The 18810-nt window shown below is 40.8% G+C and overlaps 1 protein-coding gene across 1 annotated transcript in view; it reads left to right on the top strand.

Moving 5' to 3' along the window:
* Positions 1-18810, top strand: part of LOC147660886 (PDZ domain-containing protein 7-like) — a gene marked incomplete at its 3' end in the record, with an annotated part of 489505 nt that overhangs the window by 140372 nt on the left and 330323 nt on the right. The window contains exon 4 of the mRNA XM_086951444.1: positions 12145-12321. Coding sequence (XP_086807570.1) covers positions 12145-12321 — 177 coding nt within the window. The remainder of the gene's footprint in view (positions 1-12144; positions 12322-18810) is intronic.

Raw genomic sequence — 18810 nt, 5'->3', positions numbered from 1 at the left:
GTGCCCCAGGCAGTGTCTGGAAAGCATTCACTGAATGCAACCCACCCTGCTCCAATACACTAAAGCCTGTCTGGGGAGGTGCTGGCACCTCCCTGGACAGGAAACCTATTGTCCAGGCCTCCCCTGCCGGAGGTTCGTCCAGCAGCAGGAAGACAGACTTGTGTCTGTGGCAGCAGTATCCATTTGTGATGCTGAGGCTCTTTTAAACTTTAACTGGGTATACCAGTGTGTACATGTCTTCTCCCTCTAGAAGGGTGGAATGCCACCCCCGCTGCCAGAACTGGTGTGGGGGGGGGGGGGGTAGTATTCCAAAGCGTTTGACACCAAACATGACATGTTTTGATAAAGCCAAACCAAAGTTAGCATTAACCGCGAGGATTATAATGCACTTGAGTTTACGGTATGGCTATATCATAGAACAGGTATGTGTACAGAAACTTCCTAGGCAGTCTATAACCAGAAAACAGGTGATTGGACCAATAAGAGCTAGGGAAAGGGTCAAACAATACAATAAACCTTAGTAGAAAGAGATCAAAGTTTTAATCGACAGGTTAAAAATCATATAAAGAACAGAAAATTCACTTTATATGACACAGTTACAGTAAAATACAGTATATACTCAATATGATTAAAAAGGACACCAGCTTAAATTAAATAGTGCCTAAAATAAAACTAATGAACACCAAATTACTCGACGCGCGTTTCGGCGAGGCCGCCTTCTTCAGGAGCTGCAAGTTACAATCTGTAATTACATATAAAAACATTTGTTACCAACATGGCTCTACGGAGATGGGCGTTAAACATAGGTACATACTCAAGGAAATTTATTGTTGGTCACATCTATATCAACTGCCGTCAATAGTTAATATATATGTGGCCCTTAGCCTAAACAAAAAACGGTCCAATCAGAACAACTTGTTTCTGGATAGTCATGTGAATAGACCTATAATGAAAAACAGATTGTGTCGTACTCATTCAACTGGATACTAAAAGTATTAAAACTTGTATTAGACATGACATCTATATATAACACATTATCTCATATTGCTGGAATATCTAGAGATACAGGAGACATTTCAGTGAGATCTCTTTTTTTGATAACATGTTGGCACTTTGATGTATCTGCATGCTGTAATCTCAATGTAGGGTGACTACATTTTGATAGAGTAAAGAATTCTTTCCTGTTACATGTCGTACTGGTATTATCTAACATGTATATCGACATAGCTCCAAGACAGTTATGTTGGTCTGATTACAGAACAAATAAACATCCTAATAGTATCACATGACCAATATATTAATACAACATCCATAAATTCATGACTTACTAGTCAAGGATCAACCGAGAGGTGTCGTTCTCAGGTAAAAGATACTGTAATAGAGTCCCTATAAAATAGATAGAGAGAAGAAATTGTCTGATAAATATAGAAAATATCTATATATGTAAAATAGCACTGCTAAACAAATATTGTGGCAGAGTTGTCAACAAATTAACAGCAGATAATGGTGCCATAGTACGCGAGTACAAGGGAACCGCAAATGAAGTTGTATTTGCATATCAACATATGGAACTACAAAGCATAGTAAGGGTAGCTGTATCTAAATTCATTCAACGTATGCCTAAGATACCACCTAGAGGATATGATCTATAGTACCTGTATAGTTGGAATGGATACTGATACTTGATGAAGAATATATGGATCAGGCCAATAGACGCTAACGGACTTGGATAATATCAGCAAAAAATCTCTAAAAGATGAAAGGATGTCTGTCAAAAGGTGGGTATAGACCAGAATAGTAGTCATAAGAGGCATTTAATTACATATGCACTCGCAATGGTCCAAATCTGGTGTTTACCTTTTAGAGAGTATGCGGGTGCGGATGTGCATAAAGATTGATGTGTAGATGCAACAGGTCAGCAATGAATTTGCCCGCATATATATGGCAATTCTGAAAAAAAGTTTAGAAAAATATGGGCGATACATCAGATTCAATGAATAGAGTCTAAAATGAATAGAACATGTCAGAAGGTGAAACATTCTTGTAATTACCTGCACAAACAGATAAATATCTGTAATAATAGTTGACGTTTCACTGCATGCGTGGACTTGAATTTAAGATGAATGGAGCGGTGGCTGGATTACCAGACCGGGAAGCTGAAAGGATAGATAAGGAAAAAATGTAAATGGTTGTGGCTGGTTTCTATGTTTCTTGCGAAAAGGGTAACGCGGTAATCGTATGTACATGTATGGATGTACTGTATACTTGGGCTCTAAGCAGAAACATTCTTGTAATTACCTGCACAAACAGATAAATATCTGTAATAATAGTTGACGTTTCACTGCATGCGTGGACTTGAATTTAAAATGAATGGAGCGGTGGCTGGATTACCAGACCGGGAAGCTGAAAGGATAGATAAGGAAAAAATGTAAATGGTTGTGGCCGGTTTCTATGTTTCTTGCGAAAAGGGTAACGCGGTAATCGTATGTACATGTATGGATGTACTGTATACTTGGGCTCTAAGCAGTAGCATGCATTAATTCTGTAATTATAAATGTGGCCGCTAACGCTAAAAACGAGTAAGCCACATAGCCATGGAACTAGCCAGCAAATTTCATGCCACAAAATAGTGCAGTCATTCAAGCATGTTTTTCGGCCCATAAAGGAGACGGAACCGATCCTAAACACAGCAACTAAAGGATGTGTTGCTTTTAGATTACACACAGAGTACCTGATAGCGAAAAAACGCCCGTAGTGGAGGTGGATTCTGTGGCGGTACCGGGATGTGGCGTGCCGTCGATTTGGTAATTAATCAACTGTGAAAGGCTGGCCAATCCTTTTAAATCTGTGCCGTGGGAGGCGGGGCTGTGGGTCTAGGTTTCCGGAATATGATGAACACAAATGAAGGACTGCAAAAAATACAGGGTGAGGATGGAAGGTGAGGATGGCCGTCTAAACACGAGATGGTAATAAAAACAAACAAGGGACGGAATACGTGTAAAGACCGGTAGTGGTTCCACTCGATGCAACCCACAGCGGAACTGGTCAAGGAAATCCGGATGTTATAGGAAATTAAATATAAGGACCAAAGTTCAGTGATCGGCAAATGCGGAAACGACCATGTGCATGAGGTGTATATAAGTAATGGCACAGTCTAGATGGTGTGAGTGATAGTTAGGTATGTACCAAAGTTGAACATGGAGAATACTACAGAAAACAATACATGGAAAGTATAATAATTGGTAGATGATGATAAAGATGATCTAATGGTCTAATAATATGATAGTAGATATATAAATAAATCGTCAACAACCATCACCCAAAAGGAAGGGCAATGATGGTTAAACAAGGTCTACCAATATAGAGAGAGCACTTCTGATACTTACAGAGAAGAGAGATAACTAAGGGAGATTTAGGTAATCGCGTTCTCCCAAGGCAATTCTGAATTTAGTCCGTTTTTAAAGGTACCCAGTGAAAAGATCCAGAAAACTTCTCGCTTTTTCCGCACTAGGTGTCCACCTTTGTTGTCAGGTAGTCTGATTTTTTCAATGATGCGCCATCTGAATTCGTCTGGCGCATGGCCTTTCTCGAGAAAGTGTTTCACCAGTGGTGCAGTATGTTTCTGGGTGCGAATGGCTGAACGATGTTCCGTGAGCCTTACCTGTACAGATCTTGACGTTTCGCCCACATATCCTAGTTGACATGGGCATAGGATGAAATATATGCAATTTGCAGTTTTGCAATTCCACATGTCTCTCGCACCAACGTGGCAACCATTATGTTCAAATGACTCACCTGCCAAAATATTTGAGCATGATTTACAGGAGGAACACTTCACTGTACCCTTAACAGGAAAGTTATTATCTATGGATCTTTGAACAAATTCAGATCTCGGTTGGTTGACAGTAAATCGTGAATGTACAATTAAGTCCTTCAAATTTTTATTCCGCTTGTGGGCAAACAGAGGTTTGTCTAGTTTAATTTCGGATGTTGGGTTTGAATTTAAAATGTGCCAGTTCGTATTTATGACGTGCTTCACTGTATTGTCTAGGGTGGAATGTTTTGTAACACAGACAAGTTTGGTGTTATCTTTCACTGTTTTTTTCCTAAGGAGAGCGTCACGGTCATAGAATCTGGCTCGTTTAAAAGAATCTCTCACTAATCTGTGAGGATACCCTCTGTTTAGAAATTTTTGGCGCATGATGTTTGCTTGAATGTCATAATCTGATAAATTAGTACAGTTCCTCCGAATACGGAGAAATTGTGAAAAGGGAATACTCTCGCGTTGACAGCGAGGATGGAAACTGTTAAAATGAAGAAGGGTGTTCCTCGCGGTGGGTTTTACAAAGAGATCAACAAACAATTTGTCATTCTGATGTTTGATCATTAAGTCAAGGAATTCTACCTGTTCGGTATCATAATGGGCTGTGAATTTCAAGTTACTATCTGTGAGGTTAATCCACTCAAGGAATTCACAGAGAGTTTCTTTCCCATTGGTCCAGATAAAAAAGATATCATCGATGTATCTGGACCAATGGGAAATTGACTCATAGAAGGGGGCTACCTCGTTGTAGATAAACTTAGTTTCGAATGCTGCCATATAGATGTTGGCAATTGACGGTGCTACAGAAGCCCCCATACTGACTCCCCTTATTTGACGATAAAGGGTGCCGCCAAACTCAAAGATATTCTCTGTGAGCACTATATGTAGGAGATCTAGAATGAGTGCTTTAGGGCATTTGATGTTAAACTGGTCGATAAACCAACTCGTTGCAATAAGCGCTTCTGTCTGAGGTATATTACTATAAAGTGCTTCAACATCCATGGTGACCAGGATGTCTGTGTTGGAGTTGAAACGTAAATTCTCCACATGGTTTATCATATCACTAGTATCTCTGACATAGGATCTGATTTTGGATATATGTGGACGCAGGAAGAAGTCAATGAATTTGGAAAGGGGTTCGGTGTTTGTACCAATAGTAGACACTATAGGTCTATATGGAGGGTCTAAGATGTTTTTATGTATTTTGGGCATGCCGTAGATGCATGCAGTTTTGCCCTGATGGAAATTCAGAAAATCAAAATCCTTCTGATCTATATCGCCTAGAGTTAGAGCTCTATTTGTAAGGCTAAGAATCCTGCTAGATATTTTACCAAGTGGGTTTACTTTAATTTGTGAGTAGGTGGTGGTATCGGCCAGCATCATGTTCATTTTTAGTTCATAAAGGTTGGAGTCCAGCAATACGATCCCTCCACCTTTGTCGCAACTTTTGATTACTAGTTTGTCATTGGTCTTTAAGGATTTCAAGGATACAGATTCTTCTTTACTAAGGTTGTATATGGGTTTAGGTATAAACCTAAGAGCCCTTTCGAGTTGTTGTAGAACTACTAATTCAAATGTCGCCACTTCAGGGCCGAGTTGGTCCAATGTAGGATAGAAAGTGGAGGGGAGGGAAGGTCGTCTATCTAGATGGGGGGTCTCTTCAGAGTCGGGCATTGATGCAAAGAATTTTTTTAGCCTAATCCGTCTAAAAAAGGAAATGATATCTGATTGTAATTCGAAGATGTTAGCATATGTATGGGGAACAAATGAGAGGCCCTTGGACAACAGAGATTCTACTTGAGGTTCAATGATAGTAGATGAGAGGTTAAATATGGGAATCACATCCCCTGGCCCCAATATTGGCGATTTCGTGTTTCGCGAATAAATAGGGGTTCCTGTTGATGTTGTTGGTGTTGGGGTTGATGTTGTTGGTGTTGTTGGTGTGATTGCTGAAAATGTCCTCTGTTGTGACTCTGAAAATGCACCCGAGGGCGACCCCGGCGAAGGCCCCTGTTGGATAAAAAAGGCTTAGATTGGGGGCCATTGTATTGATTGTAATTACCTTCTCTTTCATATGTGGTCATGGCATTTTCATTTTCAGAGTCTGAGGAATCTGTAAAGTTGTTAACTCTTTGAGGAGTTGACCTTGTCTCATCTATGAAGTGATTTTGTTTATAAAAATCCTGCTTTAAATATGGATAGGTACCTTCTAGTGTATAGTAGCGTATATCTTTGGATAGTTTATCGTTTTTACGTTTATCAAGGTAGGCACTGAAGGATTCTAATTCTTTGTTTGCTTCTTCTATCTTTTTCAAAGCTTCTTCTATGTTGCCTGCTGCTTTAATCTTTGTTTCCAGTTCTTCGATCTCGGTCTTGATTGCCAAAGCTAGCTCTTTAGCTGTTGCGACAATTAAGAGCATTAAATCTCGGGAGCATCTATTAGCAATGTGGCTCCATTTTTCAAGAAATGGTCTGTGGTGGACAAAGAGTCCTGGGATGTTACGGACTTTAAGACCCATGGGGATGATGCCATTTCTAAGGTAGGCTACCATAAATTCCCCATGTGCTTCCATTCGTTTAAGTTTCTTTTTGAGTTCTAAAAGTTTCTGTCTATCCTCATTTTTATGGCTACCTGTGTGGCCAGAATTACCTGGGGTGGAGTTAGTACCTCAGTATATCATAGAACAGCTATAAGGAGATATTTCCGAAAGCTACAGAGAGGCTCAGCTCATGCTAGGGCACCCTCTAACACAAAACCAAGCACTCTGCCTTCAGGATTGTTAAGGCCTGCCATAGGAGTGACTTATAGGTTAATATGTATCTATATATATATATAGGTAGATATAGTTGATATAGGTATACTATATCTAAGTAAGGGGTGCTTACACCACCTTACCCAGGCTGTAAGTGCAGACATATGGTGCCATGTTGGAAGGCTTCCCAGGAGTGGCATAATACATGCTGCAGTCCATGGTAGGCCTCTGGGGTACCTATGCCCTGGGTACCTAAGGTACCATGTACAGGGACTCACAAGGGTAGCCCAGCAACCAATCTTGTTTGTCCTGAAAGTACATGCAATGAATTTAGAGAGCCAAGCAGATATGCTGGGTCCCTGGATATCAGGATCCCAGCCAACTAAGTCAAAAACCTTTAAAACACCAGGCATAAAGTGGGGGTTACCATGCAGTTGGATTCCACCTTCCTACAATCGAGAACATGGACATGACTCCAGCATGAAATCGTTCAGCACAGTAAAACCTAATTTTGGTTATCTAAAGCCCTTTGATACATGACCAGGCACCATAACAGGAGCATTGTTATTGAAATCATACCCTGAAGAGAAACTGTCCACATACTACCATACACATGCAGTAGTCTATAGAGAAGCAGGGCTGTAATCAAAGTCAAAAAATTATCTAAAATGTCCATTCTGGGACACGGCGTGGCCAAATTCAAATGAAAGCTTGATGCAATGCTATTGAAGAGCTGTGCATGCTGCAAGGTTTGTTTTGTGACATTCACCTGAAGTGCTCACTGACAGTAGAGGCTCTAGGTATGCTGTTCATCAGACCTGTGAGTATTTGGTTTACAGTAATTGTTGTAGTGTGGCAGTTAACCAGCTCGGCTCACACCTATTTCTCCAATCTCTTTGAGGCCTATTTCTCCATATTGTTCTTCTCACTTTGACCATGCATGTTTACCCCTCTACACAGAGCTCTAAACTATCCCAGGGTCATACACTAGTAGCTCATCCAGGCAAGCATTTTGCTTTGCATTCTGGAACTTTTAGTCCCACTTTTATAACCGACTAAATTATGGGACTACAAATCAAGAACTAGGTACTTTTCCATCTCGGAGCCAGGTCCAAAACACAGTGTATACATTCTTAATGAAGGTTTGGGGATCTGGTAGGTGGCGTTCTGGGTCCTGTATAAACATTTTGATGGAGTAATCATTTTGTAAAAGCTACTCTTGCAAACATGGAGATTGGGAAACCCCTCCAATATCTTACATTTGTTTAAACTCCTCCAGAAGTGTCATTAGGTTCTGACATAAGAATTTGTGCTGATCCTTTGTAGTGTACATTCCCAGGTACTTAAAACTTGAAACGTAATGGACATTTCCTCTCTATATCCGGGTGCAGTGTATGGAGGAAAACAATGATTTATGTCCATTATGTCAACATTCCAGCTTGTTCCCAAAATCTATTGATGATATACAGGATTCCGGGCACCGAACATTAGGCAGCAGTGCTGGAACAATTTTCCAAGTGGGGGTGTTTCCATTAAATGCAATATAACCGAAGTCATAGGGATTTGGAAAAATTCACGTGTCACAAAGGCTAACTGTAGCTAATGAGCCATGTCCATTACGCAGGTGTGTGGTAAGGGTGTGATATGTAGCTGTTGGTGCATTTTGGAGCATACTTTCACAAATCTGTTAATTTTACTGTCCACACATTTCCAGCGAAATGGCCACAAAATTCACATTGACATGGATTTTATCTGACAAAACCACAGCACATAAATGGTAATGCGTGAAAATTGGGTTTCAGCAAATATTTAGAATTTGTACATCACCAAGTAAAGTGTCTATTTTGTTTTTTATCCTATTACATTCTTTGCTTTCATCCCACTTCAGAATTTCAAAAAGTGTTTTATTTGTGCTTTTCTGACTGTTGACATATGTGTACAGTTCATTTACAGGTATTTAAAGTTTTATTGTGTGATACAAACACAACTGACAGCCTTTCCTTTCACAGTCCCTGTACTCCAGTAATATTATCAGATACTTCACCTGCTAAATGCTCTAATTGTGCTGTTACAGAAAGAACAGTAAACCTCAGTCTCCATGTTAAAAGAATAAACAGCGGGTTGTTAGAAGACATAGTCTGACATTTGGCCTCTCTCTCCAAACGCACCACAAATGTGTAAAGATAAAAATAATTTGAAGGCATCGTTATTGCTCATTCATCTTCTGAACTCAAACATGGTTATTTTGATGATGCCACAGCACCCCCTTACCCTTAATTCCATAGAATATTGGATAAGTGGTCTGCTGAATATAGGAGGAGATCCTCCACACAATAGGAAATAATGTCTTCCCTGTCTGAGCCCCCGAATCTGTGCGTCGTTCCTCACCCATTGTGCCAATGGCTTTAGCGCCAATGGCCCTAGCACCATGGCTCACAACCAATGAAGACAGGTGATCCCTGTCTCCTACCTCTTTTTAAGGGTAACATTTGTGAGTTGTGTCGTACCTTGGCCATTGGATCTGTGTGCAGTAGGGAGACCCACACCATACACTCCCAGCTAAAGCCCATTTTTTTAGTGGATGAATTGTAAATAGGTCCATTGTAGTAAATCAAATGCTTGTTTGGCACCCAGAGCCAGCGGAACTGATGGCTTGTGGACCTAGTGTAGTAATAACAGGAGTTCGCTTAATAATTTCCCATAATTTGCATATGCACCAAAGATGTATAATATCAACTACAGTCACCAAGAAATTGAAAAAACATATTTAATATTTCATTCATCAGAATTAGTGTTCAGTGCTCATGATCACACTGTAAAATATAGAAACATTAGCTGAAATTGTATATAAAATTGGTAATGGACCCTATAAAGTCATTTGTATACACCTGTTCAGTTAATGCATTTTAATGGATAACTGTGTGATAACATTCCAGATCAGGATCTTCAGATTACGTCTTGAGGGTCCAGGCCATTGACGTGCAGGATCTGATACCCCTTGTTATGTACCGAACTACCCCTGTTGAATTGTGTATCAACTCCTTTCCCACCCCGATGACTCTACCGACAGGTTTCAAACTACCCACCTCCTCAATAGTTGAGGTGCCTGTCGACCCTCCCATTCTAATCTCCAAACTATACTATACTTACAACTTGGTACCACCATTGGTGGCCGACACAGATTAATACCGGTGGGGCAGGTAAGTGGGGAGGGGGGCCGATGGGACGCTCGCGGGGGAGCACGTGGCGGCGGAATAATAAAAATGTTAAAATAAAAAACACTTACCTTGTGCCGCCGGCCGCCTCGCGCTCCTCTGCTGCCAGTTTCTGGTCCCAGCAGTCCCTGGGACAGCAGTCCCTGGGACAGCATCAGGGACTCCCCAATAAATGCCCACTGCTCTCAATCATGAGAGCAGCATGGGGATTGGCCTGAGTCGGCAGGATTAACGCTCGCTCAGGCAGAGGGAGTCTGTGCTTTTCTCCAACCGAGCTGCGCAATACAGCTGGGTTGGACAAACCTAAGTGCACATGTCAGTTTAGCTGGCCTAAGACGGCAGGCCAAACTGACGTGCTCACTTAAAAGTGCACATTTACCACTCCTCCTCCCCCTCCTCCCATGGCCCAGCCTCGCCCCTCCCTGCTCAGCCAGCAGATGAAAAATAAAACAATAGTAAAGTATTGTTTTATTTTTTAGCTGCTGGCTCTAAGCCAGTGGGTCAACGCTCCTCCACTGGTTACCATGTTCCTGTAGTACTGTTCCTCACACCTCTGGGGATGTTGGTAGGTTTTCATATGGCTCGAGATACAAACCTCCCGCCTCTAAACATTTGGATTGTCGTATTCAGTTACAGTGTCGAAGGTGAATCATTCATTATGCCTTTTATAGTATTTTATTTGAAACTGATTAGTCCTAAGTGATGGTCGGGTTTCCATCCTTTTCCATGTTAGCATTCTCTCTATCTTTGGGTCCTCGTATTGTAGGGACTTGTCTGGTCTGTAGCTTGGGGTAATATACTTGTTTTCCCCTCTGACTTTTCACCATCCCTCCAAGTCACAAGTATCTTCTGGGCTGGTGAAAGCCCAGGTTTTACCCTCTGCAGTGATTCACAGTTTTGCAGGGAGCAACATAGTGTATGGAATTTCCCATCTATGTAGCTCTGCCTTCACTTTGTAAAAATATCTTCTCCATGTTTGTTATTCTTGGGCATAATCAGGGAACATCGCAGTGTTCATGTTGTCAAATTGGATGGGACATTTTCATTGTATACGACACTTTAATAAAAGTTGCTCCCTTGTTTAACAATAAAAAATTACAACACAAAAAACAAATTGGATGGGACCATTTAGCCTGGTGTCTGTCAGGGCATTGTCCAAGTCCTGTAAATGTAGGGCTTTAGCTATGATAGGCCAGTGTTTCGACACAAGATGGTCTCTATGTACTAAATAAAGTCTTTGCCATTTCCTCATCATTAATGTAGTTCATTCATTCTGGAAGTTACTTGGGTACACTGTTTTTTTTATTATCATGGGAAGCTTAGACTTCATTCCCTTAATCCTCTTCCATCTCAGATACTGATGCTGGTTCAAATTCAGAAGATGACTCACAGTATTGAAATCGTGCACCTGAGCAGGAATGTATATCCCTGTCGGTACCCAAGACTGTACAATAAGTAGGCAGCACAATACTGTAAGCACATGTCATCCCCAGGGGTTATGGTGAATGCAAGGAAGATATTGTTGGCACATTCCCATTTGCCAGGCACTAGCCTATAAGAACGTGCATTGTGAGACATCTCTTTAGGATGTGTTGTGAAAAATAGATTGTCAAATGCTAATGTGCTAGCAATGAGTGTTTTATAATAATCACGGGTTGATCAATAAATTTCAATGTTTTCTCTGATGCTGATATCTGCTATTCCTTTCACAGTACTGAGATATAATCCTAAATCTACCTTTCCTATACTCTTTGCTGTAATCTGTTTGAATATTGCCACTACTTACGAATGCAGTGTAGTTCCATGTCTAGTTGTAGATGCCTTTGACATAGGACATATATAGGTGTCCCAAAAGATGCAGCTGTTGATGCTCACTTTTGTATTAATGAATTTAGGCAGCATTGTGACAATCCCTCAAAATGCCTTTCCTGTTTAAAGCATGACGTACAATACTCAAGAACATAGGCTCATTCTCTGTATCCTTCAGATTAAAATGAACTGTTCGCCCCCTCCTCCCCATGCCCTTTGTGATCCAAATATACCTTGGTATAGCCGTGCCAATCTCATTATTGCCCCTGAAGCCTATTTCTGTAGTATCAACAATGTATTGAGTATTTGAATCATTCATTACTTCAGACCTAAGAATATAGTACTTATACAGAGCATATGTGTACACATAAAGTTCCAGATATAGTTAATTTAAAATGCTATTAATGAACTGCTGATGCAGGTGGTCAGTCACTAATGCGAAATGTGTAAGCATGTTAGTTAATGATCATTGTGAATATAAACAAAAGTTTATTGTTTATCATGGAACCTTTGCTATTATAAAACAATCATTTATTTCCTCTAGGGTTGACGTACTAAATAGAAGGCTGATAGTGGAAAAAGGTTCATCAACACCTTCTGATAGTGGATCAGAGGATGGAATAAGAAGAATTATTCACCTCGCTACATCCTCAGATGACTACTATTTGGGATTTAACATCAGAGGGGGAAAGGAGTTTGGGCTTGGAATTTATGTTTCCAAGTAAGTTGCATTTTATGGTTTACTTAAATGTAATGGTGTTTAACATATATTAACCATCTAGAATTATCTAGACATTATACAGTTCTCTGAAGTCGCACAACACAAGAAAATGAATAGTCACAATAAAGAGTTACCCTATTTTAAACAATTTGGAATGTACAACTCTAGCCCCTCACCATGTGTTGGAAGTCCAGGTTGCATCTACTCCACTCAGCTGCCAGAGATCTACCACAGATGTAATATACACAAGATGAAATTAAAATAGGAAGGAGGCTTGCTGTATAAGCTGTAAGTCACAATAACTGTAGTTCAAGAAAATTAAAGAGTTCAGATACAGGTAGGTTATTGGATACGTTTAGACTTGTTTGTTGCCATCGCTCTTGTAGAATTTACCAAAAACCTCTCGGCTTTGGTTGAGAAAATTAGCACTGCACCATTCTTTATTTTATTTGTGTATCTATCACTGACCCAGGCTGTGGCCACTTTAAAGCACACAGCAGGGAAAGATAAATGTGTTAAATCTCCTCACCAGCCAGTTGAAGTCTGAAAAGTTTATTAACAAAAGAACACTTGATATCTGTGATCAACGAACCAACCGGAAATAATCTAATCCATTACAAGTGACCTTATTTATCACACATTTATACACACACATTTTTACACTAGTCATGAGTTTCAGATATAATCATGTGATTGTTTTTATACAGAAGCCAGTGGTGGCTGGTGACATTTAAAAGTGGTGAGGCGTAACAGTTAGGGATGAGTGCCCGGTAGCGAGTGAACGTAGTGAGTTCAACCATCATAAAGGGCTCTTGCGTGGGTTCTCCCACAAGAAAAAAATTAAAATACAGTGGGCAAATGGTGCATTTTCAAGCAAATTTAAGAAAGCAAGAGGGGTAATAAAGCAATTACGAAAGTATAGTTATGAGATCAATTACGAGATTTCATATGCTGATGACACAGGTAGCTGCTTATTCAGTATAACCAAAGTACTTCATAAAAGACTTTGAGAAACAGTGCTGAGTACCTCACAGATTTCCATATTTATTCATAGCCTGGAGTATTACCAAATATAATGCTACTCCATTTGCTGGCCTCCTTAGGAGGTAAGGCTGAGCTGGCTTTGTTTGGATCTCCACTTATGACCTGCAAGTCATTGCAGATGTCAGCAATGAGCATTAATTTACTGTCCCATCTTGCCTCATATTCACAAACGCAAAAGCATAGAGAAAGTATGGAGAAGAAATCACATGCATTTGACTGATCTGATCACAACTTCCTACGTACAAACAACAGCTCTTGAATCGAGTAAGTACACAAGTCATAGTGATGGGTAATTGACATTGCCTGATTTACTTATGTTTAACAATCTTGGGCCCCTCCTGACTCCAATTCCCTTGTATAAAGTAGAGATGCAATATTTATTGGCTGATTTACTTATAGCCGCAAAATATTCATTCAAATCGTGCTTCTCCTCCTCATATAACAACATGGGATGTAAATGCTTTAATATTTCTCACCCTTCGGGGTCCCAGACAGTACTTGATCAGGGGTCATTTAAATGTTTCTACAAATATGTCTACAGATCAACGCTACCTCCAGGAGATGGCAATCTGTTAGGACTGGTGTTAGCTCGGCGGGTAGCAGTAAGGCTGCTGTGCGTTACATGCAGGCTACTAGTTTGAATCTTGGGGGGGACTGACTAGCCTTTCAATCGCTGCAGCGATAATCAGAAAGCCTTTTGCTATGGGTTATATACAACGTTAAAAAGCGCAAGTTCTGCGGCTGTGACAGAAAGCACCAGCCATTGTAAACTCTGAAGATCTGCTGCCTCAGGAGTTAGCTGAAACATTGTCAAACTTGGGCCCAATCAAATTCAAAGTCCATCTGACTGAAACGATAGACGACTACTGCACGTAGGCCCTTTTTGTCCAGAAGCAGCAACCAAACAGCAGTCGCGACGCGCGCACGGGGGGGGGGGGGGGGGGGGGGAAGCTGCAAGTTACAAAGACCTGTGGCCTTCAACCAGCTCCCCGGCTGGTGATCGACGGCTCCTTCTTGCTCAAACAAAAACTAGACAAGAGAGAATAATTGGAAATGAGCAGTAGGAATGTGATGTGTGTCAGTGGATCAATATCCAGCAGCAGCAGGGTAGGGAAATTGCAGCTTATTAACAAGATCACCTTTGATTTGGAAGTGGATGCAGTCGGTAAAGCGAATCGAGCAGCAAGCGATATGCCTTTCTGTCAGACAGTGTTTTCCATTTCAAAATAGGAAATAATGCGAGGTTGAGAAATGACACCTGTACTTTAAGGCTGTACTAAGAAGATTGTCTTACAATACATTTATCGAGCACTTAAGGAGTATTTGGAACCGTACCAAGAAAATAACACGTGATGCCTGCTCCAAAGATCTATATGTATTACTTTAGAAACAGATCTGAAAGCTTCTGGAAGTCCTTGCGAAACAAGTGCGGGGAGGAATGTCGTGCGGGGGGGGGAGAATTAAATATAAAACAAAAGCAAGCAAAACTTACCTCACCATCGCCGGTCCAGGTCCAGGTCCACGCCACCCCACCTCAGCTCCCCTTAGCGCCTTCACGATCGATCGAATGGCAGTCCGGCAGCCCCTCTCAGCCAATCCTGGCGCTGCTGCACTGCTGCTGCAGCACCAGGATTGGCTTGGGGCACAGGTTACATTTCGCCCGCAGCACGCCCATTAGGAGACCGAAGGGCTCCTAATGGGCATGCGCAAAAAAGCACAAACACAAGTGCACATCACCCTCCGTCCCCACTCATGCGCACTTTCTGTTGCTGCCTGTTGCCCTGGTGACAATCATGTCATTCAACATGACGCTTTGACGTCATGCTGACTGACATGATTGTCAGTGAGTTGTCCCTCTGGCCTTGGCGTCTTTGAACTTAAGTAAAATGATTCAGTTTACTTAACTTCAGAAACACCGAGGGAGCTGCGGGCGGGGGGGGGCTACGCCCCCACGCCCCAATGGACGCACCGCGCCTGACGGAAGCATGTACCAAGGCTGAAATAATGAGAACGAGTGAAATGACCTTTGATTCATAAGCAAATGAAAACATTTTGGCTGAGCAAGCCAGTCTTCGTTTTCTCACCTTAGGGTGGTGGGCACAGCTCAAACTCAGAGACGAGCATTTCCTGTGGGCATTATTGGTGTGAGCAAGAAAACATGGTTGAGGCAAGTTATGGTTACGGTAATGCAAATTTTTCTAATTCAGAGGGGCTCCATAGAGGTAAGGGTGAGAACATTGAGTACGTAAGAAGCGTAATATGATTACACTGATACCAACCAATCAAATCACTGAACAAATGAAGGTGATTGCGTGAACTGGGCTAGATTTTTTTCTTCTTCTGATTGATCTTTGAATATTGTATTATGAGTCAAGTAGCAAATTGAACATCGCATCAACAGTTTTAAGTTCAGTCAATGACGAGAGTTGGGATATGTTTTTAAAAACGTTATTCTCTTTAAGAGATTAGTAAAGTTCTGCTCTCTTTGTCTTTTTTTATTTCCGATCAGTCCATAAATTAATGTTTACAGAAATCTCATCAAAAAGAATGATCAGAATAAAGCACCAAATAATACATTAAGTTCATTCCATAACAGAATAATTCTCTATACTAAAGATCAGGATCATATTTTTAGATTTGTAAAAACAATGAGTTTGATTTTTAAAAGAAAAGAGTGAGATCAGAGGAGCATAACGCTTCAAAGTCAAATTAGAGCAGCAGTACTTCCCATAAAGAGAAGTTCGTGAAATTCAGCCGAGTCAATAAATCCAAGCAAATCAGCATGCAGGTGCAGTAGCAAACTGTCAAATATAAAAAATGACAAGGAAAAACAAGGCGTAACAGCAGCGGCAGAAGTCACAACATCAAGACTCTGGCAAAGGAATAGGGTAAAAATCATTACCTCTACCAAGGAACACCCACTAATATAAAAGTCAAGAAATTCATATTGCAGACATTGTAGCAAGATTCTTCCATTGTGGACCAATCAAGTGGCAACACTCACCACTGAGCAGGTTCATCTCCTCCATTCCCATGAAAATACAAATGGCTTGCACACTTTATCACAAGACATTCTTGCGTACTTGGATTTCTGGAAATGTAATGCTTTTGGTTGGCTGACTTTAGGCAGAAGGCCCATTATTGGAGTATCAACACTATAGAGCACCAGCTGGTTGGGCAGGTACCAGGGGGCATGTCAATAACTAGCCTCATTCACAAGACCCAGAGTTCAAGCTATTTGATTGTGAGTCAGTAGATGGTAATTGGGGGCGGGGGGGGGTTAGTTTGTGAGTTTCAGAGAATGAGGACAGCAGAAATAATTTGCCACTCTATTAAGCTTGAAAAGCATTTTGTCTGGTAGGTTTCCATATGTTCTTTTGCAGCATTTGCTAGAATAAATATGATCCTTTAAGGCAGAAGTAGCAGCGGAAGAATGTTATGGAGACTCAGAAGTGGTAGAAAAGTATTTTATGTATTGGTGGCCATTTGAAAGTGCCCAGTGACAGGCCTCTAAGATAAGCTCCATCTATATTTTGGGAAGGAAGTGGCGACAAGGTTGGCCAGTTAAGTGGGAACAAGGCTGAGTCACTACTACCCAGCCATATGATCTCAGTTTTTGAGATATTCGGACACAACCTGTTCTTGCACATCCCTTTTGGATGTGTTTTAGACCATCTGAAATGAGGTAACACTCCCAAGAATAAGTAGTTTCCCTGATCTTCTGCAGGTATTTGACAACCATGCAATTTCTCTATAGACATTTTGCTCAGAATACCAACTATAAACAACACACAAGGCCTCCTGAAGGAGACATTTTACGATTGCGTTACTTTTTATAGTTATTTTAGGGTATGTGGTAAAAAGTAGGCATTACACAATATCCCTTGTATGGGAAAGAAGCACTCAGTAATATAGACAAATCAGTATCTACACAATAGTTTAACACAGATGGTGTACTTTCACAGATTGACCACCACAACCATTACCTTTAACGACTTGCAAGCCCCTCTTCAATGAAACTTTAATACAAAGAGGACATAAGGGTTGGGTGGTCCCCAGACTGTCACAGGATCACAATTTGGACTATAGAAATCGGATTATGACCCTAGTCTGTAAACTGGATAGTGTATTTGTTTTAACTATTTGAATTGATATACACTGAAAAATACCATCTGTATTGAACTATTGTGTAGCTGTTGATTTTTATATATCATTGGGTGCTGCTTTCCCATGCAAAGGACATTGTGTAAAGGATACTTTTTACTGCATCCCCTAAAATAACTACAATAAGTAACTCAATCTTAACACTTCTCCTTCAGGAGGCATTGTGTGTTGTTTATGTTTATATCCAGTCTCCCTTGGGACTATTGGGTTGCTCTTTCATGTTTTGATTCAGAGTACCATGTAAGCATTGAAGAAGGTCAGATACAGTTCCGAACCTTGAGCAGCTTCACACGTAATGTTTGTTATAACGATAGGAAGGAGAACAGTTTTATCTGGTAAGTCCTGTCAAACAGGAAGGTTGTCTATTGGAAAGCTAGGCAAGATGTTGAGAGCTGATCAAGAAGTATTTTGTGATCAGCTGACGGACTGAATGCATCTGAGAGATCAAGGAGTATCAAGTTGGAGTTCTGGCATAGGTCTTTTTCTTCTTCTTTCGTTTTTTTTATGTTGAGGAAGTATAAATCATTACATACAACAATATACAATAGACGTCAAAAGCAGATAAAGTGCAATAGTCATTTCGGTAATCAATCATATATGCATACGCAAAGTCAATAAGTACAGTTCATTAATCCAAAAATTAATCAAAAATACATTAGATAGCCTAATTGTCCCCTAATTTGAGGTCACCATGAAGTCTAAAATCAAGAAAGCCCTGCCTGACTGGTTCCCAAATTCTGTGCAGCTTACGGCGATAAGGTGATTCTGTATCACTGCTTGCTCCAGCCCCCAAAGGGATACAAACTCCTACTATCAGGATACAGGGTCTGTGGCTTCCATCTGAAGCCAAGCGTGGGCAAACACAAGCCTAGCAGATGGTATAGCAAAGAAGAACCCCAATACACACACACACACACATATTATGCAAAACACATGGGGCATTGTAACAACACATGCCATTACAACGCAAATCGTAACAACAACTTGCTCTAGGGGGGGCGCTGGATGTTGGAATAGTATAATTTACTATTCCAACTTCAGTCTGTGCAACATTAGGGGAGGTTTTGGATTTTAAATCTTAAATTTAAATTTTAAACTGACTGACCCCTAGAGCAAGTTGTTGTTCCGACTTGCAGAGTAATGGCATGTGTTGTAACAACGTAGTTGTTGTAATGACCACGTTGTAATGGCATGCAGTGTTCTGGTTTCTTGGGAAATTATGTTTACCCCAAGTAGTATCATTGGCGGCTCAAATCTGACATTAGTTTTCAAAAGTCGATG

The sequence above is a fragment of the Lissotriton vulgaris genome, unplaced genomic scaffold (genome assembly GCF_964263255.1).
Source record: "Lissotriton vulgaris unplaced genomic scaffold, aLisVul1.2 SCAFFOLD_1420, whole genome shotgun sequence".
NCBI classification, from domain to species: Eukaryota; Metazoa; Chordata; class Amphibia; order Caudata; family Salamandridae; genus Lissotriton; species Lissotriton vulgaris.
The sequence above is the reverse complement of the archived record's forward strand: the minus strand, read 5'-3'. Positions and strand labels throughout refer to the sequence as shown.